Source organism: Corythoichthys intestinalis, chromosome 16, assembly GCF_030265065.1.
Source record: "Corythoichthys intestinalis isolate RoL2023-P3 chromosome 16, ASM3026506v1, whole genome shotgun sequence".
Lineage (NCBI taxonomy): Eukaryota > Metazoa > Chordata > Actinopteri > Syngnathiformes > Syngnathidae > Corythoichthys > Corythoichthys intestinalis.
In genome coordinates, this window is record NC_080410.1 from 10610683 (window position 1) to 10631250 (window position 20568).

Consider the following 20568-nt stretch of genomic DNA (forward strand, 5'->3'; position numbering starts at 1 on the left):
GCGAATGTTGTGAGAGGGGCAGGATGGTCTTCTAGAGAGCTGCAACGCAGCAGAGGGAAACAGGTGCTAAATTGAGTATGATCCAGCTAAATGATCCCGTTCGATTAGGGACCAATGTGATGTAGTACCATGTACCAGGCATATGAGATGCACTGTAGCATGTACTAATGAAAACAAATGAAAGTAAATTCATCTGATAAGTCATACTCATTGTAGGTCTGTTGTGTGAAGTTCATTTAACTGTGTAGCTACTAAGAGGCTTGGAACAGCTTTGGTTAAAATAGTTTCACAGCACTAAAGTACTCAGCTACATCTTTATGAGGAAAGTATGCATCACTGGTCTCTTCTGACATGGACGCATTCATGATTTTATCATCAGTGCTGATGAAGAGGCCTCTACAAATGTGTGTCTGTTGCCCACAAACACAATTACATGGTTCTTGAAATCATGGTTTGCATGGTTTATTGTCATATTGTTGTTTATTGTTTTTGTTTAGTGTCAAGTGATTAATTGAAGCTCAAATATTTATTGTTGCATCATAATTGATTGTATTGCAAAACTCAATTGAATACTTTTAAACATCCAATTATAGACACACTATAATTGTAATTATAAGTAAGTGTGTTTGTAACATTGTCAATCAATCCATCAGCTTCTTGACTGCATTATTAAAACTAGAGATGTCCTGATCGATCGGGTCCGATCAGTCATTTTCAAAGTAGCGGAATCGGCAAAAAAATATCGTCCATGCCTGTTTTTAATATATATATATATTTTTAATTGAATCGTTTTCTAATTGTGTTTAACGTTACAGACATATTATGTTACACTTATCCAGAGTCTTTAGTTTAGGCTTAAGGTAGGGTTATCAAATTTATCCCAATAACGGCAGTAATTAATTTTTTAAAAAATGTATCACGTCAAAATATTTAACGCAATTCACGCATGCGCTACACGACCCACTCACGCATTGTTGCGCTCAATCTGTAATGGCGCCATTTTACCTATATAGAGAGATAAAAGGCAGAGTAAAATGAGTAGAGTGAATTTTGGCAGCCTTTGGAGCCTTTTTTTAATTGGCTAAAGCCTTACAATCCCTCTCCTTATGATTAGAAATATCATGGGAAGCAATGTGGGGAAGCAAGGTAGCAATTGATCTTTTTCTTAACACCTTATGTTATATCCCATTGCAGAGAAGATATATCAATTGGTAGCACTACGCACAGTCATGGTTCCACTTCCCATCATGCATTTGGGCATGGTTACAGTATCATTTACTGAAAGCTCAACAAATACACTAGATGGCAATATTTAGTCACAATATACAAAGTCACAAGTCTTTCTATCCGTGGATCCCTCTCACAGAAAGAATGTTAATAATGTAAATGCCATCTTGAGGATTTATTGTCATAATAAACAAATACAGTACTTATGTACTGTATGTTGAATGTACTGTATATATTCGTCCGAGTTTTATTCATTATTTTCTTAATGCATTGCCAAAATGTATATGATCGGGAAAAATTATCGGGAATGGTTGGAATTGAATCGGGAGCAAAAAAAAAAAGCAATCGGATCGGGAAATATCGGGATCAGCAGATACTCAAACTAAAATGATCGGGATCGGATCGGGAGCAAAAAAACATGATCAGAACAACCCTAATTAAAACGTTTTCTATTTTTGGACTTCTACGTACACTCAAAAGGGAATCGTTATTGCAGAGTATATATAATGTCATATTGCAAATTGATTTTATAATACATTTTAAGAATTAGTGCTTTCACCACTCCATCTATTATTTGGACAAACATGTATCCAAATGGTTTTAATGGGTCTCCATTAAAAAAAACAACAACAAAAAAAACAACAACAGGATAATAAAGGTGTTTCAATAGGTTTGTGTTGTTGATGGCTAACCTTTTTGCTGCCCCTCTATGTCAAAAATTGTTTGGGCGTCTAGCGCCGTCAGTGGTACTGAAACATGAGCGTTCACAGTCAATCCTCCCAGATTAAATGAATTGAAAGTCTGTCGTTGGCAATGGCAGACAAAAGGTTACGGGATAATGACTTTAAAAAGACCTTGATAGTTGCAATCCTTTGCATTTCTCAGCCATTGCGGAATATTCTGGAGTATGTTTAGCATTCTCGGGAACACAAGGGAGGTTGACAAGAATTAGCATCAACTACAACTGAGCTTTCTTATTCATGCGCGCAGTTTCCGAAGTTGTTGTGTGATGAGAAGAGAATATTGTGTTTGTATCTGCTTTGGGGATGAAGGCGAATGTGGTCTCTGATGCTCCTGGGAATCCTCTGTAATTTTTGACAAGCGTGTACTCTCTCACATCCTCCTATTTGCCCCTGGAAACAGGGAAATAACCCTCACCCTCCTCTGGTATGAATTGCCAGCCTGATCTCTCACCCTCCCAGAGGGCTGGAGGGCGGTGGGAACTGACAACATGATGGCATTGTCTCTGGTGATGGGAAGCTAAAGTCTCGGGTGGGGGGGAAGCTTTAGCAACCTCTCTTATACTATTGTCATAATACTCGAATTTTCAACTCGATATTGATCTCTCTTCAAACGGATTGGACGTCTAGCACCGTCGATGACAGACAATAAGTTAAAAATTTGTTCTTCTTCTGGCAAAGATGAACCCTCCCGCCAATTAGTTTATCACTAGTTGATGTTAAATTCGTGCCATCCCTCCCACTTCCAACTGATCGAACGTCTAGTGTTGTCGATTGCAGATATTAGTGAACAAGGAAAATACAAGAATATCCTACACTACTATCAAGAGTAGCGCAAAATCAAATTTACCCCATGACAACAAATTTCTGGCGCATAAATAACTGGTTATCGATACTTTTGCAATCAAATATCATATCCGGATTTGAGGTTGACCAATATATTGGGCGGCCGATATATCGGGCCGGTATATGAACTCTTTTCCAACATTGGCCATTGGACAATTAACACCCCCAAAAAAAAAGCCGATAAAAAAGGATTTTGATCAGGCATATATGGGCAACTGTGGCCGCCGCTGACTGACAGTAGGACCCCAGAAGGACCCTGCAGCAGCTTGAAGGCAGGCTCCTACAGGAAGCTTCAGGCTTGCCTGTTTTGTAAATATTCTAACATTTTTTTTCTACCTTGCATGAGTGAATATGCAATGTTACTTTAGCCTTTTGAGGTGTTTACTGAGTGATCCTTAAACTCTAAATGTAACACGGAGTGTTAGCGTAGCATTCATTTTAGCATTATCGTTAGCATAGTGAGCATCCTCTTAAACGCTCCCACTTGTTTAGCTCTTTTCGTGGTGGGTTTAATTTAATGGAAATAATGTACTGTTCTTGCTGAATGTGTATAATCATAAAAAGAAGTGCTGCGTTCGATGGTTTGGTAGCACTAGACCGAATTAATCTTAAATCGCAGATCATCATTGTAAATGTGAAGCTGTTGAAGCAATTAAAAAAATGCCATTCATAATCTACGTGCTTTAAAAATAGTATATTGGCCTCAAATATCAGCTTACAAAATCGGCTATGGATATCGGCAGTTGGCTGCAATGTTTTTTAGATATTTGTATCGGCATTTAAAAATCCCATATCGATCGACCTCTAATCCAGATACAACATTTCAGTATCGATACTTTTGACAACCGTTTTCTGATAGGGGAAAATATCTAGATTGAGCTGGTGCATGCAGGGTAATTAGAGCCTTCATGTGGGATTTCAGTTCGAGGCATTCGGGTGGGATGTTTGAGATGAACGGAGTTGAGCGCTATGCCAACACACTGACAAGCCGATCAATTATTTACATCACAGCCCCCACCTTCTCAGGTTATCTGCTGTTTTGATCCAGTCATCATTCAAAGCACACCCATATTAATATTATCAACAATGATAAGGAAAAAGTTAAAAAAAAATCTTATCTTACACGATATTTGCCTGCCTCTCCTGCAGTTAGGCCATGGATATAAAAGATATCAGAGCACATCTTTTAAAGTGTATTTTTTCCCTCCAACCATCATTTCATGTTCAAACAGTGACTTCTGTCTTGCTGTTGGTCGGCAGTCCCTTGTGCTTGGGGTGCATGTGTGGTGAGTGGCTGTAGCCCAGCGGCTGGGAGAAGAGCTCGGGCAGCGTCTCAATGCTGAATTGCCTTTTATTGGAGTAGGCTTGGCGTCGGCTGTTGGGCTGATGATGCAGTGGTTGGTGGTGCTGCTGCTGGATAGTGTGGTGATGCTGCGGGGCCTGTAGGACCATGTGGGACGCAGCCGGGCGCTGAACGTGGCTCTTAGCGGGGTCCCAGGCTTTGAAGGCAGAGCCTGATGTCAGCGGGTGGGTGTTGGTTTTAGATATCTTGGGCTTGGGCACCTGCGAGGCATTGATTGTAATGGCCAGCGGTGCATGGATGTCGGGCGGTGGGAGGAAGGATTTTTCTTTTGGGTGGAAGTTGATTGGTTGGAAAGTGGGAGGAGACTGGCGGTGGGTGTAATCTACCATCGGGTAGCTCTTGTAGTAGTCTCTAGGCGTTGTCTCTGGATTAAGAGCAGACGGGAAAAAAAGTCAGGAAAATTACATACAGAACATTTAATGTGACTTCGATACTGTATGTTCTTTCATTTATTTTTACTTTTATTAATTGGTTTTGTTTTAATTATTTCTTGCTGATTTGAATGTGATGTAAAGCACACTGGTTTTTGCATTGTGTTGCATTGTGTGATACAACTTCTCAGAATTTAATTCACCCCATAACAAATCCATTTTCCCCATTGAATTGACTGAAATACAATGAATCCATTCCAGTCCCGCAAAAACAATTTTAACATGTTTTATTTCGGAATCCATAGCGTTACATTAAAAAAACACACAATAAAAAAAGATCATTTGACAGGGTACGCGGGTTGACAGGTGGTGTGGACCCAATTGCAGGGAAAGGGAAGCGAGGCAGAAAGGCGGCGCAAAAGTAATTTAATTAAAGCCGACAGAGAAACAAAGTACAAACCAAGACTTAGGTGATCCCACAAAACACAGTAGCAAACAAAACCCAGGGTATTGACAAAAAACTGGTCTCAAAAACTTAACACAAGGGCTGGGACGTAGGAACGGACAAGAATCAATGCAGGCATGAACGAAGACATTGACAATGTCGCGACAAAAAAAAAAGAAAAAAAGAAAAAGGGGAGTTTATATAGACACAGACACGGAGTAGCGTGTCAACGAGGAACAGATGGGTGACACAGGAGGATGCAGATTGGAGGATACACTAGGAGCAGGCAGAACAGGTGAAATCAATGGGCAATCACAGGGACAAGTCACCCTAGGAGGAAAAAAAACAAAACCTAACAAATTTAAAGAATTGAAATTATTGAATAATGTTTAATTACTAGAGATGTGACCGAAAATTCGATGCCGAAAATAGCTAAAATTGCATTTTCGGTTTTCGGTTAAAAAAATGAAATTTTACCACCTAATAGTGTGAAAAACCGTAGTCTTCTTATGATGACGCAACCAAAACACGGAGAGAAGCAACGTTGCTTCTCGTCCCACGTCACATCGAGTACAGTGCATTTGAGCCCGTGTGTGAGTATTTTGGAGTTAAATCAATCGATCAGTATACAAATAAAGTAGTATTTAAATGCATGCATGTGCCTTTGCTGTGGTTAAGTACCATAATTTTATGGCACGACCACTTCCTCTTTTTGTCACATTTTTCCCACGACTTCCATACCTCCTCTGCCAGTCGCTGTTTAATCCGGCCGGCAGTGACTTGACTCGGCTTTGTCGCTGCTAGGACTCTGCCCACTCGCCTGGCTTTCGATTGATTCCACTTTTACTTACTTATTTACTTATTTATTTATTTTTTAACCTGTCCTGTTCAGCTCATTGACAGGGAGAATGGAGATCTGAGTGTCCAATTGGTCTAAACAGTTTTAATGTATCACATGGGAGTATGATATACTTCCATTGTGATCATTCAACGTACCTCCTTATTAGGAGAAAACAGCAAACGGGAAGGGTTTATGGGGGAACAGAAGAAAAGAAGGAGGGAGAGACAGAAGAAGCACAAACAACAACAAGAAATACATTGAACGCCTACACTAACTATGAATATGTTGGCGCTATCGTTAGCTAGTTGTATTTCCGGTTGACACCATGTGGGGGGCCTGATAAGCAATGAAAGAGCGGAGGGGGGTCTGAAAGATAAGTGATTAGGAGGGGTGGAGTGTACACAAATCAGCCATGTAGTCTAGAACCCAGTATTTGTGTGAATCCCTTGTGAATGTGAGTATGTTGGCATCCTATTCTATGCTGTCTCATCGGTAATCCTGACTCCGAGGTTTTCTACTTGAGTGTGTCTAATTTCACTTAGTGAATCTCATCTGACATGTGATAGTCTCGCAGACGAGTGGAGGGGCCATGTGGGTGCCGCGCCAGGGCTATGGCCCCTCCCCACCAATCGTGGGGGACAGCGAATCGTATTTTAAAGGCTAAATTATACCGGGCGCGTCTGTCAAGGAGCCAATCCGTGTCCATTCTATCCTATTGTTCAACGTATACCGGCCACGTCAGCGCTACGAATTGACTGCGGACCATCTCTGACGTGCTGGAGCCCGCCGGATGGTTTGGGCTATTTTCTATTTTTGCCGGAGACGCATCCTTCAAAATGGCCGTAGACAGGCCTGGAGTCAACAGGCCAAGTGCTAATTCACGGTTTAAACACCAGCAAACATGGACGAAGAACGCTTCATCCTGGAGGTGGAAAGTCACAAAGTGATTTATGATGTAGTAGATCCTTTTTATAAGGACAACATTACAAAGGAAGCTGCATGAAACGCCACAGCAGAAGCTAGGAGGATGGAAGGTGAGTTTTTGCGCATGTAATTTAAAACAGTAATTAAATAGTGTCACAAACCCATGGTAAAAGCAAAAAAAAAAAAAAAAAAAAAAAATCGGGAAAAAATGTTCAATTAAATCAAGTCCACCTCTCTCTCTTCTTCTCAGTTGAGTACAGACTCCGTGTGGTTGTCGTTGTTTTTGATGCCACATTACTGCACGCGATCACGCGAGAGCTTACAACGGCGTGGAGCTGCCGGAACGCAGTTGTGCGCAGTCGGCATGTTTTGTCCTATTTTTGACGTACTGCGGAGCATGCAGTCAACACGGAGATTGGCGGATTCATACTGAAGACGCGTCCAGTATAATTTGGCCTTGAGAAGTATGAGAGATTGTAATAGCCTTGTAATAGAGGTTAACAAGTTTCGGCAAAAACAGAATAGGTTTTGTTGTTGTTGTTAACTATTGTTCCACACAAACTACATCTAAATCTTATTTAGCTTAGCAATTGGACGCGTGCAACCCATTTTTCGAGTGTCCCTAACTTCCAAGAAAGCACATTTATTAAGCTTTCATCGGCCGTGAAGCCCACCAAACCGAATGCTCCGACGACAGCGGCACCTCTGCTATAAGACGCATTCAGAGTTCGCCACAAAATGCTCATTGCCGCCGGAAACACACCTGAATGGGAAAAAACACCTGTAACCTTTTTATGACCTTTCTTGTGATCTTGTGACCTTTTTTGTGACCCGAATTGATCCATATATGTATGACTACGCACATATAAACATAACTGCTTTTAACTGCGCCATAACTGTCTTTGGGAAGAGTAACTAACTCAGTGCTCTAGGTGCACACATTCTTTTGGACTGACTGTTACTTCTTATCAGCTTATTTTCGCCATTCTGGCGCAGTTCAGCCCATTACTATGGTAACCAGGATATTTGATGCTTCTAAAGAGATACAACGAGTGAACCAATTATATTTGGACACGAGACTCATCTCCTTAGGAGGTTGAGCAAAACATGCTAAATTTACCATGTTTGGGCAGGCAGTGTGTCTCCTGAGGGCAGGGGTCGGCCCCCTCTGTTCTCATGTGACATATGCCTATAAAGAGCGGACTTTTCCGGGCCACACCTAGGGTCGGTCGTAGGATTTTACGCGTCAATCGCTCGGCCGGGGTTCCTTGATTGCTCAGACCAGGAACGTGTGTGTGGCCCTCCGTTCATTGTCGACAGGTAAGAGCTTGACTCATTATCAGGGAACTCGTTGTACATTGGTGCGGGGATATTTTAGCTTCGACAACTAACATATCTAGCACTATTGTTACTTGTGTTTGTGTGTTTTTAACTGCATCGTAGGGTTTTTTTTTTGACGGACAATCGAGACCTAGCGTTGTAGTTATCCTGAGTTATGTTTGTTATTCTGAGTTATGCTTGTTATTTGCTTGCTTTTGTGGGATTGTAATCAATAAAACTTCATTTATTCATTTATTTGCAATTTCTAATCAATAAACATTGTCTATTAAGCAAAAGTGTGCCTGTTGCTTACTCACTGCGAACCTTGACTTTTGTAAAACAACACCCTCCCACGGGATTTAAATCTGTACCTTTCAAACAAAATTTCTCGAACCTTGGGGGTCGTAGAACATTTTGGAAGATGTTTGCGTACTTGTGAGAAAGACCTGTATTTTATTTCCACCTGTTTAAATAAACTTAAAATTAGTTAAAAAAATTAATACTAAAAAATTATTTGTATACATATGTATTATCCGGCCTATTGGTTTGGCCAAGAATTTTGCTTTTGGTACGTTTACAAATAATTACTGTACGTAGTGTAGTATTTCTGTATTGGACACATGCTATTTACACAGTGGCTGCCATTGCCGGCATTGGACGGGACTGCTAGTCCTCCCACTTCAAATGGATTGCACATCTACAAGTGATGATTTCAGTTTTAATTCAGTTTTTAAGGGCGACACCATTATATGGCGGAAAACACAGACAAGACTGAAAAATAAGTTTCTGCTCTTGCACCCCTCTTTAAAATAAACTGCTGTATTTTAAGCCAAAAGAAATGTTGTTCTAATATTTCTATATGCTGCTTTCGCAGATTCATGGCGCATTAAGCCCCCAAACTATTTTTAATTTGTCCGTTTTACCCTGGAAACCACCGTTTACAGATGTTGCGCAACCGCTTTTGTTTCAACCCAGCCATAAAAAGAAGGTAAGCAATGATATTTGTCATTCAAAATGTCTGTCATTTTTAGCTTAGAATCATTAATTGATGTCTAAAATTTCGTTTAAAAAAAAAAAAAAAAAAAAAAAGAGTTTAAAATATTATTCACTTGCATATTTTAAACTTTTAAACAAATTACATCACAATGAAAAAAATGGCGTCTGTGAATAAGTCACGGATATCAACCTCATAACTATGGATTAATTTTATTTATTTTTTTTGTCACTGTCGCATTTTCCCCAATACGTTAGATGATAAATAATCGATCCAAACAAAGAAAAATTTGAAAAAAAAATGTTTAAAAGGGTAAATGTATGAAAAAGAACATCTCGATTTCTGCATCGCGACACTTGTTATATTACCATGCTTCACCCATAAAATCCCCCCAAAATCCGGCTGTGGCCATTCACATATGTGTCTTGACACTCAATAATACATGCTACATGCAGTTTTTGGATCGAAACAAGGTAAGTACGCAATAATATCTCGTTAAAATCATGGCGTCTTTAATTCTGCTCTCTCATATCCTCCAGTTAGGGTTTTGCTTTTTAATTTTTTTTTTTTTTTTTAAATGCCCTCCTGTTCAGGAATTTTCTTCCCCCAGAAAATAGTGATTTTAAGCTTTACAATGATGTATCACACATGCATAAAGGACAATTTTGAAATTTGGTCAAATTGGGGGTCTCAGAGCGGAACTTGAAGTCACCTGAGTATTTTCTGCCATATGTCTAAGACTACAAAATTTTAATGCGTTTTTAATAAAGATTAATTGCATTGCAGTAAACACAGTAAAACAACATAAAAGATAATGAACGAATGTTAATTCGCCAACCTCCCTGTTCAAATGGATTGGATGTCTACCTGTGATAAACGCATGTAAATTCACAGTACAAGGATGAAAAAGAGCATAAAGCTTTGAGAAAAGTAGGGACAACAGCTTCACAGAAAAATTTGAACCCAAAAAATAGAAAAGATGGCGAAGCAACATGATGAGGGAGTGTTGCACAAAACTGTAGGGATTGAAAGTAGAACGGGTTCAGCGTGTCATGTCAGATTAGCGCGAGCTCACTGAGATGAACGCGACTCTGCTGCTGTTCGGTCATCACCACTTCAGCCCCTTCACCCCGCAACACACACATACGCACATGCACGCACGCACATACACACACTAGCCTTAAGACACCATCAACCTTGTTTTCCCCTTTTATGAATAATTTCCTTCCTCAAGAAAAACAAGCTGTTAGAAAAAAAGGTGTAAACTTTTATAGTATCCTTACACATACAATGCTACAGTTTTTTTTCTGTGTCCAAATGTTATAATTCCATGCTTCGTTGCAAAGTGAGAAAATAGATGTATTTGTGGGCTGTTCAAAAAGGTAATGCCAAATTTGAGGTGGAATGTGCTTTAAAACCATATGTGTCTAAGGTGGTGTGGCATAGATTATGCTCATGAAGATTCTAACATGTTTCACACACATGCTGCATTGACTGGAAACCACCGTTTTCTAGTGCTGCATGATATAACAATTGGTGTCTGATGCTGGTACTTCAAGGAGGGGAAGCTCAAAGTGTGCCAGTGAGTGCTCTGTGACAGAGGAGGGGCTCAGCGGCACCCGCTGCTCAGTAGGGAAAGATACTAGAGTAACAGAAGTCAGTCTCCAAACAGAAGCAGCTATTTTTTTTTAAAATTTTTTTTTTTAACTATGCACACATTTTTAATGAAGAAAGTATCAATAGGATGATAAGGAAAGTCTCCAGTTCAACTCAGAACAACGGAATGAAAATGTAAAAAAACAACAAGATTGCTGATTTGCTCATTTTACCGTCAATCAAAAAGGGATTCAGCCAAAAATCAATCTTCCAATTCATGCAGAGAAGCAGAGTGTCCGGGCCAGCCAAGCCCCGCCCACTGCACGTAGACCTCCGAAGACTAACAGCGTCCGATGGGTGGGACAAGCCCAGCCTTTAGCCAATGACTCGTCTCGTTTCACAGTCGTGGAACAATGCACTCTCAACTCTGTAGATGCACAGCATCCAACACTGTTTGAAGGACTGTAAAACAGTACTTCTTTAACAGTGTTAAAGAAGCTTATTTTAAACAAAAGCTGAGCGAGTTGTTGTGCATGCATACCTGTCAAGTTGTACGGTTTGGGCGTAATTTGTACAAGTGAACACTGATTTTTAAATGTGTACGCCGTACGTTCGAAATCTGTACCTTTTTCGTGCATTATGTTATTTTTTCTTCTCCGGATTTTGTCACCGTTTCGGCGACGGGACAGTGTGCGTTACTATGCGTTACTATGTTGGTTGAATGACGCGAGAAAAGTCAGAAACACGGAGAGAGAAGAGTGTTTGTTGTGACGCTGTAGCAATCGCGATACTAGGCTAGGTGGCTCCAATATTTCATGACTGTAGCCGACAGCCTACAATCTACGCCTAGATATCACATGCATATAGAACTACATGCAAAATGACAGACTCGGCGGCGTTAGTAAACAGTCGCCATTTTATAGCAGTAGACTTCTCAGAAAGGTTGTTTTAGTGAACCTTCCTAGCGAACCTAAGTAATTTTTTATGTAAAATACTCCTAAATCTTCAAAATCTTGACTTGAATCTATCTTTAAATGATGAAACAGTTTTAAAACTTTCACAACAACATCAACAGTTAATTCACAACATTAAATGATTTCCAAACATAGCAAAGGTCACTGTTTTTTTTTTTTTTTTCAAATGAAAAAAACAAAAAACAAAACATGAAAGGTAACACCAGTTACTTTGCCAAGTAACTAATTACTCTTACATTCAGGTAACTGAGTTACTAATTCAATTACTTTTGGGGAGAAGTAATTTGTAACCGTAATTAATTACCTTTTAAGAAAGATTAACAACACTGGTCATAAAGATGAAGTCTGTAAGATTTTATTCAGCCAATTTGTTGCTGAACACAATTTGCCTGCAGATTGCATTGGTAAGTTAATTTTATCAATTGACCTTTTTAATTTATAATTGGTCACACTAACGAACTACCTTCAAGTCAAACTGAATTGCGAGCTGAAGTGCAGCCATCAAAAGACATGATAGAAATTGCCAAAAGCGCTACATAAAATTATAACAAAAGTCACTGTTAAATTTTAGTAATCATAATGTAGCTGAAGATATTGATTGTTCTTTGATTGCACCAGGTTATAAATTACAATATCACCAATAAATTTATATTATTTTAAAAATTGAGTTTTATTTTTGTTTCATATTGCACGCAAAAACAACGTTGTAAGATTAGTCACCAATTTGTAAGGGCATACGTCACTATTTGTAAGATTTCCAACAGCCTCGGGTTGACAGGTATGTGCATATTTTGTCAATGACATGTACACACAACAGTATGCATTTGATCACTTATTTTTTTGACATTTTAGGACGGGAAACCACCGTTTTCTAGTGCTGCATGATATAACAATTGGTGTCTGATGCTGGTATTATGCAGTCTTAGCGCAATTGCCTCTGATAATGATTAATATTGATATAAAACTTTGAAATATTACCTGTTTGTCATCATTATCGCCATAAATCGACCTGTTTCTGCAATTCATAATTTGTGCTCACTTGCTACGTTGATGGGATTCCATATGCTATAGTAATGCCACCACTCAGCTACAAGATGTCCCTATCTATACTTAATAGATAGCGAATTGGCTCCGCCTGCCAACTGTACGCGAGTAATGCATGTAAGACAAAAGAAAATAGTCAAGCATAAAATCAACAGAAAGCAGACAACATAATTCTCTCCAAAATCAATTTTAATTAAATTACTGTTCATGATATTATGATAACTCAGTATAGAACTGTCTTAAAATTCAAAACCTCTCATAATTATTAGTAGATCATTAGCTTTATATTTGAGCAAAAACATGTATGCTACTGTGCTGTTTCTGTTTACACAGGATAATTTTAGGTTGCGCCACTATTTGATGCGTTTTACATTTGTGGCAAGATCATTAAATGTAATTTAAAAAATAAAGTGGGTGGGGGGGCTATCATAATTGTTGTATATTTTTTCACCAAATAATTAAGAATACTGTATATTAATTATACTGTATTGTGTCATATCAATATCATGATATTAAATGGCTCATATACAGCACTACAGTGTGCATACTGTATGTGTGTATGTGTGACTTTTTCTGCACAACCTGCAACTGTCAACTCCGTGGAAGCAATTATTCATTTTGTAGCTATTAATCGTATGTAGTAAATAATTCAAACCTGTGTCCAATACTGTTCATTGGTCTTCTCGGCATATTTTTTAGTATGGAACATTTTCTTCTTTCTCAATCCGTCCTTCTCTTTTTGGACACATGAAATGATAAGAGCATGTGTAAGTTTGCTCATATGATCACAAGTGTTAAGTGAACCTTTGGACAGTGCATTGGTGTCTGTCAGTGAAGCCAGAGGGTGAGTTGCAGGACTTCACATAGCCGCCTCGCCCTGCTGCTGTCCAGACTGCTGTTATTCACCATTATGCCTCGCTTGGGCATGCATGCATACTTGTGTTGCAGTGACACAAACAGTATGTAACCATTTGTTTGTGATTTGATTATTTGAGGCGTACGCTTATTTATATATTTATTTTTAAAATAGATCCCCTTTGCTATTGCTGTTTTCTTTCTTTCCAAGGCTCACATTTATATTTAGAGAAAGGTCAGCTGTCAATAACTGTCAGCGTTCTAGTGGCTGAGCTCTAGACAGATGAGTAGAATGCATCCATAAATATGTGCTGATCCCAGTTGTAATCAATACTGGACTTCCCCGGTTTCATAATGCTAATGGACTATTAATGCAGTTCAATGTTATGCATAACCAAATTCTAAAATGGGAAACTACAGTGGAATGTAAAAAGTCCACGCACACCACTGTTTGAATTCCACAGTTAATCATATCAAAACACTTTTGTACATTAAAAGGACCTAAAAACTCAAATAGAATATTTTGTTAGTTATCTCATGCACAGTATATTTTCCATCTGTTTGATTTATATGTATCAGATACTATCTCAGCTTGTCAGGCATACAAATATCTCTTTCTGACAGTACAAGTGTTTAAAGCATGTGAGCATAAATACTTACCTACACCCTTGAGTGAGGAGTACTTATTGAAACCAATTCCCAGGTTGTTATGAGGGTGGGACAATGCCATGGCTGGACCCAGAGGAGAAAGGGCTGCATTATTCAAATGGTTATGATCTACAAGAAAGATAGAGAGAAAAAAATTAAAATAAGTTAATGTACCATTTATTTTTAGTTATTATTCTACATAGCTTGGTCACTGTATTGTAATGCAACAAGAGTCGAGCTTTTTTATGTGGGCGCGCATGTAATGATTATCGAAGGCTGCATGGCCATTTGTGCTTGTGCGTCAACCCTATTACATAATATTTCATCTTTAAATTATAGAATATAGGCAAACAGCTTTTAGAGGTGAAAACCAACAAGGACGTAATATGAACATGTCACACACATTGATAAATGACAGGCAAAATGATGACTATGTGAAAAGTCAAGCGCTCCCACATATATTTGATCAATGTTTTTATGTATTTAATGAGCAGTCGCCTTTTTTTTTTTTTTTTTGAAAGAATGCTTACTTGTGTCCAAAAATAATGTGATGTTGAGAAAGGTACACATTTTGTCTTTTGCGTTGCTGTGATTTTTACATTGCTATTATAAGTCTATTCATAGACTTCATAATACTTGACACATGAGCTCCTTTATTCACTGCGCCCCGCCTGCCCGTAGCGGGCTGTGTGACACCATTCCATTTATTAGAAGTCGGTGGCAGTGAAACAATCACACATGCGTTTGAGCACAAAGCCGGATTTACATTTAAAAAGTACGAAAGCTGGACCACATACTAACAAGAAGGATTGTCTCAGGAATGATTTTTTTTAAGGATTCAAGTTCGATACTGTTTTACGTCCATATTGTACCTATAAAGAATTAGTGGATTTAAGCATTTATTCACAAGAATTTTCACCAGAAAAGCTCTGTTTACATTAGGTGGCTACTAGCTACATTCACTAACAAAATAGCATTGTACTTCGACATATTTACATAAAATAAACACTAACTGCACTTTTTTTTTTTTTTTTTTTTTGCTTTTAACCAAGTATCGAGACTGTTTTACGTCTATATACTGTAGAGTGGGGCAAATAAGTATTTAGTCAACCACTATTTGTGCAAGTTCTCCCACTTGAAAATATTAGCGAGGCCTGTAATTGTCAACATGGGTAAACCTCAACCATGAGAGACAGAATGTGAAAAAAAAAAACAGAAAATCACATTGTTTGATTTTTAAAGAATTTATTTGCAAATCATGGTGGAAAATAAGTATTTGGTCAATATCAAAGTTCATCTCAATACTTTGTTATGTTCCCTTTGTTGGCAATAACAGGCCAAACGTTTTCTGTAACTCTTCACAAGCTTTTCACACACTGTTGCTGGTATTTTGGCCCATCCCTCCATGCAGATCTCCTTTAGAGCAGTGAGGTTTTGGGGCTGTCTTTGGGCAATACGGACTTTCAACTCCCTCCACAGCTTTTCTATGGGGTTGAGATCTGGAGACTGGCTAGGCTACTCCAGGACCTTGAAATGCTTCTTAAGAAGCCACTCCTTTGTTGCCCTGGCTGTGTGTTTGGGATCATTGTCACTCTGAAAGACCCAGCCACATCTCATCTTCAATGCCCTTGCTGATGGAAGGAGATTTTCACTCAAAATCTCTCGATGCATGGCCACATTCATTCTTTCCTTTACACAGATCCGTCGTCCTGGTCCCTTTGCAGAAAAACAGCCCCAAATCATGATGTGTCCACCTCCATGCTTCACAGTGGGTATAGTGTTCTTGGGATGCAATTCAGTATTCTTTCTCCTCCAAACACGAGAACCTGTGTTTCTACCAAAATGTTCTATTTTGGTTTCATCTGACCATAACACATTCTCCCAGTCCTCTCCTGGATCATCCAAATGCTCTCTAGCGAACCGCAGACGGGCCTGGACGTGTACTTTCTTCTGCAGGGGGACACGTCTGGCAGTGCAGGATTTGAGTCCCTGACGGCACATTGTGTTACTGATAGTAGCCTTTGTTACTGTGGTCCCAGCTCTCAGTAGGTCATTCACTAGGTCCCCCCGTGTGGTTCTGGGATTTTTGCTCATCGTTCTTGTTATCATTTTGACGCCACGGGGTGAGATCTTGCATGGAGCCCCAGATCGAGGGAGCTTATCAGTGGTCTTGTATGTCTTCCATTTTCTAATAATTGCTCCCACAGTTGATTTCTTTACACCAAGCGTTTTACCTATTGCAGATTCAGTCTTCCCAGCCTGGTGCAGGTCTACAATTTTGTCTCTGGTGTCCTTCGACAACTCTTTGGTCTTGGCCATAGTGGAGTTTGGAGTGTGACTGACTGAGGCTGTAGACAGGTGTCTTTTATACCGATAATGAGTTAAAACAGGTGCCATTAATACAGGTAACGAGTGGAGCCTCGTTAGACCTCGTTAGAAGAAGTTAAACATCTTTGACAGCCAGAAATCTTGCCTGTTTGCAGGCGACCAAATACTTACTTTCCACTCTAATTTGGAAATAAATTCTTTAAAAATCCAACAATGTGATTTTCAGTTTTTTTTTTTCTTTCCACCTTCTGTCTGTCATGGTTGAAGTTTACCTATGTTGACAATTACAGGCCTCGCTAAGATTTTCAAGTAGGAGAACTTGCACAATTGGTGCTTGACTAAATACTTATTTGCCCCACTGTATATAAAAAATATTGGGTTTTAAGCATTTATTCGCAAGAATTTTCAACGGAAAAAAGCTCTTTGTCTGTGTTTCCACTCAGTCAGCTTTGACGGCCACGCCAACAGTGCTGGCTACTACTTCAGCCTTGAGCTCCCAGAGGGCACCTGGTCCTACACCAACCCCTACACCGGCGGCAACAAGCAGATCTTCGACTATTTTGACCCTGTGCACCTTTGGAAGAACATCTACAGCAGTTTTCACAACAACGGCTGTATGGTGCTGCCCAGGTGTCCTGGGGCTGGTCCTACACCAACCCTTACACCGACGGCAACAAGCAGATCTTCGTCTACTTTGAGACCGTGCACCTTTGGAGGAACATCTACAGCAGCTTTCACAACAACGGCTGTATGGTGCTGCCCAGGTGTCCTGGGGCTGAAGTAAGTGGCCAGCAAAATTTACTTCACAAATAAAATTAAACAAAACACCTATCTTTCTAAAACAAACATGTTTTTTCGGAGCATGAGAAGATGAGGACGGCCCGATTCTCAAGCCTGAAGGTGCTGGCTAGGTGGGAGAACTACAAGTCCATCAAGGCCGGCTACAAGTTGACCCAGAAGGTGCTGGCGCGCTCTTCGATCGAGTTGCAGAGCGTCGGGCTCATCATGGCGGTCGTCAATGCCAAAACGGTTGCCAGGCTGAGGCTCCTCGCCATGACCTAGGAGCTAGACCCTTTAGTTCCCTTATTTCTAAGCTCCTGTCTTATGGAATCAGGTTCCAGCTAATATTAAAGAGGCTGACACAGTCTGTACATTTAAGATCAGACTAAAAATGTTTCTATTTGACAAAGCTTATGGTCAGGCTAGTTGAAAACAGACTGGACTCACAGTTCAGTCTAAGCTGCATTAGAAGCTATAATGCTGGGGGAAGTACAGCTACTGAGTCCTATCCCCTGTTTTTCACTCTACCTACCACTTGTCTTTACTTTATTTCTCTTTTCTAATTCTAATATCTAGTTGACTAGTCTCTTCATCACTAGTCACCCGGTGTCAACTTCAGCCGCAGCCGCCTGACTATCCTGACCCCTCGCTGGATGGACTTTCTTGTTATGTCACCCCCCCAGATGAGACGGGGGGGGGGGGGGGCACAAGGGCTCATTGGCTATATGGACCCCCTCATGTTCCTTCACACCATTGCATCTCTACAAACTGGAACTCCTTCTGCTAATACCCATCATCAGTCCAGGTGCATCTATAGCCTGTACGTCCTGGGAGTGGATCTTTCCTGACTGTAGTTCTCCCCAAGGTTTCTCTTAACCCACTGGGTTTTTGGAGTTTTTCCTTGCCGCCATGGAGGGCCCAGGACATTGAACTTATCTAATTGTAAATAAATCTACTGTACCCAACTGTGTATCATATTGACTTTGCAAAGCCCTCTGAGACAACCTTGTTGTGATATAGGGCTATACAAATAAAATGGAATTTAATTGAATTGAATTGACCACGGGCAAGGAGGAACACAGGGACACGGAGATGGGCCGGGTGGTCTTCAAGCGGCCATCTCTCCCCATGGCCCACATGGCGTCCTTCGGAATGTCGCTGTGGGACTCCCTGATGTGCAGGAAGCACAAGAGCACCTGCTGGAGTTCCTCGCGGTCCCTCTTCAACTGTTTTGGTGCGAACTTCTCCAAGGATGTAACTTCAGAAGCGAGGAAGAACAAGGCCTTGGTGTGGCCGACCGGCAGGAAAAGGAGTCGAGGAGGGCAGAAAGGGGATGGCGAGGAACAGGGACATGACAAGTCGAGGAAGCTGACCAGATAATGCAAGGCATAGAAAGAGGCTATGTGATTGTTGAAAGACGAGGCTCACATCCTGGTAACACCACATCGATTATTTGCACTGCCCAAATAATAGGACTATCACATACGCATTTTATATTTATGTTTATTTAGTTTTCATACTTGCACATCACTTTTGAGATTTTAGCTTATCATATCCTGCACTGAAAAGGGAGATGCTCCACAAATTCATTGTACAACTGTATAATGATAATAAAGGGCTATTCTATCCTATAATAAATTGTGATTGTATATAGAATTTAATAATTTCAAAAAAATATATATATATTTTTATTGTTAATATATATATATATATTTTAAATTATTTTAAAAAATCTATTTATACATTATTTATAATTTATTCTGCATGTTTTCCTCAAGTATTAAGTTTCTGATTTTGAATTGATTTATTAGCTGTTGAAAACTTGCAGTAAAAAAAAAAAAAAAAAAAAAAAAAAAAGTTGCTATTTTGGGCAAAAACTCATTCGTGCATCTAGTGTAAATTCTAGAGTAAAAACTGAGAATTATATAGCCATTTAGTTTTGTTACATTATATATAAATTATATAAAAAATTAATTTATCAGGGAACACTCATGGAGACTCATATAAGGCTCAGGTAGGTGTCTGTTTTGGTTTTTAGGTCGGGAGCAGCTTTGGTTTTGAAAATATTTTGAATCTGAAGTTTTTGAAAGTAGGCCCCCTACAGATCGGCCGTTTCCCATTTCATGTCAAGTATTATGAAGTCTATGGTCTATTATTTCTAATCAACACAACCTGGCGCTAATTGAATTGAAGCACGATTGTAATGTGATACTGAAAAGTGCCTATTTCGCTCATTTTACCCATTATGACCTTTTGAACTTTGCTGCTAATGTTCAGTGTAGCTGTTTTCATCAGTTGTTTTACAACCACAGCAGGCAGCTGTTACCACCAATAAAGCTCTCATAAAGTCCCTGCATGCTACCTGCACAGCACCAATCACTCGGCAAACAAATGCAGTGACTATTTGGTGAACATTATGGAGCATATAATAGCTAAAAAGCACTGGGGGGAAACAAGAAGTGAATTAAAATGAGCCAGTTGTACATGTGAACCAGATATGCTACGCTGCAAGCGGTCGCGTCTCGTCATAGGCATAATCGAAAGAAGAAGTGTTGTTTTAAATCAATTAAAGTGGAATACCGTAAGTTGATTACAAAAGAATGATTCAAAATTTTTATCTCACATTGTGGGCTTTTCCAGTTGCCTGTACTTTGAGCTTGCAGCACGCAATGCTACACACGCTAAACTATTGTGCAGGGGAGATAGTACAAAGAGTGCAAATTAGTGCTCCCGGGCCGAATTTAATTGTCTTTGACTTTGGCGCTGAATCTCTTTTGCAGTCTAAGGTGCAAGCAGCGGTCTGACATAGGAGTGAGATTAAAACTGTAATTGGTTATTTTTACGCTTATTTATTTGTTTGCACTGCATTTCAGTTACTCTTGCTTGTTGATAGTGTTGCACTGATCAATTTTTTGTCTCTCGATACGATTCTTATAAACCGAATGCTGAGAATGTACCAATAGCATGTTTATTTGGGGGAAAAAAAAAAAAAAAAAAATATATATATATATATATATATATATATATACATACATACATACACAGTGGTACCTCGACATATGATCACTGCAACACATGATCTTTTCGACATCCAACGTAAAATTTGACTCGTCATTTGTTTCTACATCCGACGACATACTCGAAATACGATGATTTGTGACAGCGCCACCCTTTGTTTTCCTGCAAGACGGACACACGGCTGATTTTCTCGTCATCTGACCATTGAAATTAAGATGGAAGTGAAGTACTTGCTCGACGATACGGCCGTAGAA

At 39.6% G+C, this 20568-nt stretch overlaps 1 protein-coding gene across 1 annotated transcript in view; it reads right to left on the minus strand.

Annotated features, from left to right (window-relative positions):
- Nucleotides 1–2701: 2701 nt before the first annotated feature.
- Nucleotides 2702–20568, minus strand: part of LOC130931619 (protein shisa-8) — a 229565-nt gene continuing 211698 nt past the window's right edge. Inside the window, exons 4-5 of the mRNA XM_057860534.1 lie at nucleotides 14201–14317; nucleotides 2702–4540 (exon numbers count right to left, since the gene is read on the minus strand). Coding sequence (XP_057716517.1) covers nucleotides 4038–4540; nucleotides 14201–14317 — 620 coding nt within the window. The 3' untranslated portion in view covers nucleotides 2702–4037. The remainder of the gene's footprint in view (nucleotides 4541–14200; nucleotides 14318–20568) is intronic.